The sequence below is a fragment of the Callorhinus ursinus genome, unplaced genomic scaffold (genome assembly GCF_003265705.2).
Source record: "Callorhinus ursinus isolate GAN/ISIS: 27379988/994484 unplaced genomic scaffold, GSC_fseal_2.0 scaffold31, whole genome shotgun sequence".
Classification (NCBI taxonomy): Eukaryota; Metazoa; Chordata; class Mammalia; order Carnivora; family Otariidae; genus Callorhinus; species Callorhinus ursinus.
Genome location: NW_027397093.1, coordinates 15,345,491 through 15,351,116, shown reverse-complemented (window position 1 = coordinate 15,351,116; position 5,626 = coordinate 15,345,491). Strand labels below are relative to the sequence as shown.

The window sequence follows — 5,626 nt, the reverse complement described above, 5'->3', positions numbered from 1 at the left end:
TAGCGCAACTCTACCTTGGAAGTAAAGAGTGGCTGGAAACGTGGAACAAGTTCTTGGTAAGTTTTCAATCAAGACTGCTGGGTGTCCGGGGTGCCAGAGATTTCAGCAGGAATCTCCACTTTCTCTGCTCCCTGCTGCTCAGTTCCACACATCAGGATGCCACCGCCCCAGAATCTGCTGTGTAAAATACGCTCAGAAGACATGCTAGCGCTTTAAGCACTCTGGGAAAATTCCTGGAATGCCCAGTCCACGTTCCGTGCTTCTGAGGGCTCTGACCCTGTGGTCAGGCTATTACTCTTCCTCCCCAAATTCAACAGTCGCTCGAAATCCAGGCTAGTGGTGTAGGGGAAAGGGTCAGCAGCGCCAGCAAGTAGCCTTAGTTGGCGGCTTGTCGTTCATCTAAACCACAGTTTGGAATATGACAAGTCGCTGCCCTATAAATAAAACAGGGAACTGGACCAGTGATTTCTCAAGAGCCCTCCAGCTCTTACGTTCCATGCGGGTTTAGCTGACTTGCCCTCAGGACGCCATCTGCTCGGCCTCCAGCCTAGCACCACAGTCTCTTAACCCAAATCAGAGAAGGGGCCCAGACCCCCAGAACGTTTTATCCCTCTCCTTGGACTGAGGCCCACCCCCCCACCCCCGCCAGAGGCTGTGGCCTCACTTCTGCATAATCGAGTTACCTGACTGAGGTTTCTTGAGGGTACTTTTTTTTTTATTATTATTGGCTCAAAATCTCATCCACCAGTCTCTAAATAATCTTATGTACAAAATATAGACTTTTCCCCCTGCTGTGAAATCTCATCAATAAATACAAACGTGTAAAGGAGGGGGGCATATAATTTACCGTACCAAAATTCACTTCAAAAGATATCATATAATTTACAGGCTGATTTTTTTTCTTTCTTCTTCCTTCCTTTCCAATTGTGTGTTTTTTTCCCTTTTTAAAGACAGGGGCGCTTCAGGTCGCAGGGAAGCGGGACAGACGTTCCCGAGGCGGACAGTCTCTTTCCCAGTTCAGAGCCTGGTCTCCCTCCCCCCGGAGGGCAATGGCTCCGAAAAGTGCACGAAAGAAGGCAGAGGATCGCCTTCGTGGATTAAGGCAGCGGGGCGGCCAGAAACCAGGACTTGATAGCGACTGGAGGAGAAGGTCAGCGGCGTCTTTGGAGAGGAGAGCAAACGGTGAGGAGAGCCAACGGCGAGGGATCAAACACTGGATTAAATCACATTGGTGGAGGAGGAAAGAGAGACTGACAGACTTGAGTGAGGGTAGGGTGGCTGGAGACAGTGGGTGTCTCCAGCTGCCTTGTGCTACCATCCTCATCGTCTTTGCAGGAGACTTGGAGCGGCTGCAGGGAGGGGAGCGCGGAGCCTGCTTTACCCGCCTGCGCGGGCAGCAAACAGAGGGCTGAAGTTGGCGCGGCGCCGAGGACCGGGGGATCGAATCCAGCCTGTCACCCTCGTAGGAGCCTGGGCTCACCGGGTGTCAGCGAGCCAGAGACTGGAGGAGCAAGTTCAGGGACGCCGCAATCGCGGTGCGTCCCTGACAGCCTCCACCCGCCCCCCTCCAAGCACCCACCGCCCAGCGGCCGACGGCTCCTTCATAGGAAGTCTGAAAAAGCCAGGGCGCCGGTGCGCAGACCCGCAGGGGAGGCAGGCGCCTGCAGCCCGTGACGCTCCTCCAGCGAGGCGGCGGGACTCAGGCTGCCCGCCTGGGAGACAGGGGAGTAGAGGGAGCCCCAGTCTCCCGGGGAGCCGCGGTCCTGGCAGCCCAGCTCCTCGCAGGGCGGTGCGAGCGGCTCCAGCCCGTAGAGGCTATGGTCTGCTATGCGCAGCGCCTGCGTCAGCGCCCAGATGTAGTTGTGCGCGAAGCGTAGCGTCTCGATCTTGGTAAGCTTGGCATCGTCCGGAAAGGTGGGCAGGACGCCGCGAAGCGCGTCCAACGCCGAGTTGAGGTTGTGCATTCGATTGCGCTCGCGGTCATTGGCCTTCTTGCGCCGGCTCCTTCGCTGCTTGCTCAGAGCCAACTCACTCTTGGGCCGGCTGCGCCCCCCGCGCCTCGTCCGGAGCTTCCTCGAGGCCCCTCGGCAGCCGCCGCCTTCTTCCTCCGTGCAGTTCCCCCGCACGCGAGCGGGGCTGGGCGGAGCCGACGCAACGCAGGTCACTTCGTCGTCCGAGGCCCCCTGGAAGGGCTGCTCTGTCTCCTGGGTCACTTGGACAGCTGGCGTACCCGAGGGATGAGGCGCCATCCTGCGGCGGGGTAAGAGGTCGGGGTAAGCGTGGGTCGGCCACCCGGGCGCAGTTCCCTATCCCAGGGCCAAGTGGGAAATAACCGAGAAAGAGCCGCCCCCCGCTCCTGCCGGATCAGAGGACCCCTTTCCCCCTCCACCCGTCGCTCTGTGGCCTCCAGGTGTTACCTTGTTCTCTCGCGCAAAAGGGTAGAGAGCAGGGGGCCAGCCAGAGCAGTTGGTGAGATGAGCTGGCCTTTTCGTCTGCAAGCGCAACTGAGACGCAGGCGCCGCTGCCTAGAAGTTTCCCCAGCTCCAGAGAAGCGAAGCGCAAAGGGGGTCCCGGGCCACCGTTGCTGTTTTGGGCGCGGCTGCGAGACTATTCGGATTTTCTGAGCCGCAAGTCGTGTGCCCCTTGGCACGCTTTATCTGCTCGGCCCGGGCCAGGAGCGTGCCTGCCCGGTTGCAGCCGGAGCCACCGGCCAATCAGCGCCGGGGCCAGGGGGCCGCGCCACGCGAGCCCGCTCCTCCCCCGCGGGGCACAGCTGGATTCCGGACAAAGGGCCGGGGTCGGGGGAGGGGAGCGCCGCTCTGTTTGCTTTCTCTCCGCGGGCTCTGTCCCAGCAACTCTCGGTTCCTCAAAGAGCCTCGCCCAGTGAGAAGAGCCTTGTCTGGCTCCCGTCTGGCCGCCCCAGACCGCTTTGCTCCTGTCTTTCCTTGGCATCTGTCCAGACCCTCTTTTGGTGCCCCAAAGAGGGCTTTGGGAAGCCTATAGGGTTCGCCAATCTTCATGCGTTACACACGGGGACATTAAGGCTCAGAGAAGGTGGCGGCTCGCCCCGAATCACTCCGCCAGAGATAGGACAAGGAGCAAGGTGCTCCGACTACCAGCTTGGAGGAGCGTCACTAATTCCCGATGCCACCCTGCTCTCTTGCTCTACGTGTCAGGCGAGGAAACGCACACAGCGTGATGTTTCCCTGACCCTCTCCATTCTGGGGGAGGGCGGACAGGGCGACCACAGAGAGAGATTCTGCCTATGCCCCTGCCACTTAGAGACCTTCCCTGGGGGTTAGGAGCCCCCTCCTCCCCACCACCGTGTCCCGAGGTGAGGCCGCTCACTCCTCAGAGGGAGGCGCTTAGAACCTCTCCTCCCAATCTCCTTTCAAGAACCGAAGACATTTCCATCGTGTCCCAGAGGCGGAGGGTGGCCACGATGGGACCTCCAGGGGACATTCCACGACTAGCAATCGTGGACAGCCCCCTTGCATTCGGGCCAGGGCCTACGGGGAAAGGGCGCAGGTGAGAAGGGGTCAGGAGAGGGCCAGGAGCTCGAGGCCAGGCCTTGTCTTTTAAATGCCCGTGGTGTGCTGGCGCCGCGAGAAGCGGATCCCTTCTTCCTCCCCTCCGTCCTCCTGCCCAGTCACAGGAGGGCGGGGGCCGCCCGCACCACCTGGGCCAGCCAGCGCCGCCGCGTGAGGCCGGGATCCGGCCGAGAGCAGCGGGCAGGGACTCCGAAGGGCCCTGCTAGCGCCGTCTGGAAGTTTTCCAGAGTGAGACTGAACACGCCGTCCCTCCTTTCTTCCCCGCCCTTCCCTTTTGTCCCCGCCGCGGACGCCCCGTGGTCTTCTGCTTCCGGTCACTCAGGGTGAGGGGTCGCGGCTTCCGCTGCTCTCTCTTGGCCGCGACGTGCCCGGTGGGGAGAGAGGGGGGAAGCCGAGGGCGGGAAGACTGGGGCCCGTGTTACGTCCCTGCAGGCTGCGAAGGCTTTACTTTCTGGCCGACCCAGATACCCAGTGCCTCCCGGAAGCTGGCGGAGGGGGGCTGGACCCCGCTGGGAAACTGAGGGGATGGGGTGAAGGGAGGAGGTAAGTCTGCGGATCTGCCCCGGGGATTGCCTCTCCGCACCCGCCGCGGCTGCTTAGAGGGCGCGGTTACCTCCTAGGCAGGGAGACGGTGCGTATGCTTGGGAGCCAGGGAGAGAGCGCGCGCTCTAGGACTGAATGGGGGTGGGGGCGCTGTCCTCCAGATCTCAGCCGGTGTGCTGTTAAGCAGATGCTCCTTCCCTTTCTGCCTTCCAACTGAAGCTAGGGGTCAGGCTCAGGGGCCGCAAAGGGAATGAGACTCTTGGATTCCACATTTTGCTACTGCTCCTCCTTTAGGTCACGAATTGCTCCAAATGTGTTTTCTAGTCATAAGAAGGAGAACCCGAGGCCCCTTTTGCAGATGGAAAAGTCAAGGCCCAGAAGGGGAAGGAACTCACCCAAGGTCACACAGCAAGTTCTATTGGAACCACATAGAACTCCGGTCCTAAGACTCCTAGTTCTAGATTCTCCCTTGTACCTGCTGTCTCTTTCTGATTGGAGGAATATGTATATATTTTTTCAAGGCAAAACCAGACACCCCAAAGTGTAGAAAATGGAAGTCCTGTATCTTTGAGGAAGACCGGGTCAGAGTAGACAAGAGGCAGTGGCCCCATCACCCAGTGCCAAGGGGAAACCAGTGTCCACCCACCCATGTTCCATCTCTCCACTTCCCTGCTCCATACACTCGCCTTGCTTGATTTCTGTCATCCTGCACGTTATGAACTGACAGGAAATCCAAAGCCTGCTTCCCTAGGGTTTCCAGACTCAGCCCCTCTCCAGGGAGCGAGCCCTGGCCATAAGGGATCAAAACGCCCCCATGGGTCCCAGGAATCCTGGAGAGCAGCTCAAAACCGGGACTCTCGTCCAGCAGTGGCCCTCAGATAAAAGGCATAAAAGGCAACGGTGGACTCGCTTGGCTCAGTTTTGCCTCAAGCGGCTAATGGGTACCGGCAAGAGCGGCAGGGTGAGCTTCCTGCACCAGGGGAAGATTCTTAGCGTTCTTGGGAACCTTCTTAACTGGGAGAGAATTCTGGGAGGCACTTGGAATTCTTATCCAGCTTCCCCAGAGCAGCTCCGGCCCAGGGCTCTCCCGGGCTTTGCAGGCAGCCACCACTACTGCTTTGCGCAAAAAATAGGGCGAGGAGCGCGCAGCGGCCGGGAGCCGCGGTCTCCTTGAGCAACGCCAACAGCTCTCGGCAGCCCCTTTTCTGGCCAGGAGGGCAGGGCCGGAGGTCACGGAGTCCTGGGGGATTAGGGATCCGGGATCCACGTCCCCCCTCTCCGCTGTTGGGGACGCACAGACCTCTCTCCAAAGTCAATACCTGTGCTTTTGGCGGCGGAGGCGCAAGCAGTGACAACTCAGGGCGCGCCGGCGGTATTTGTGAAACGGCTCCTCCAGCGGGGAGCAGAGCGGGTCCCTGAAGCCCCCGGCCGGCCGCCGCTTCGGAGGCCTCCCGGACGCGCGCGCCTCTGCTCTCTGAGACCTAGGTAAGCCCGGAGGCCGGCGCGGCCCAGGAGACAGGCCACAGCCGGGC

At 60.4% G+C, this 5,626-nt stretch overlaps 1 protein-coding gene across 1 annotated transcript; it reads right to left on the bottom strand.

Annotated features, from left to right (window-relative positions):
• Positions 1–1,601: 1,601 nt before the first annotated feature.
• On the bottom strand, positions 1,602–2,249 carry NEUROG3 (neurogenin 3). Its single transcript, XM_025850189.2, has one exon. It carries the CDS (start codon positions 2,247–2,249, stop codon positions 1,602–1,604), a length of 648 nt encoding a protein of 215 aa, XP_025705974.2.
• Positions 2,250–5,626: the final 3,377 nt, after the last annotated feature.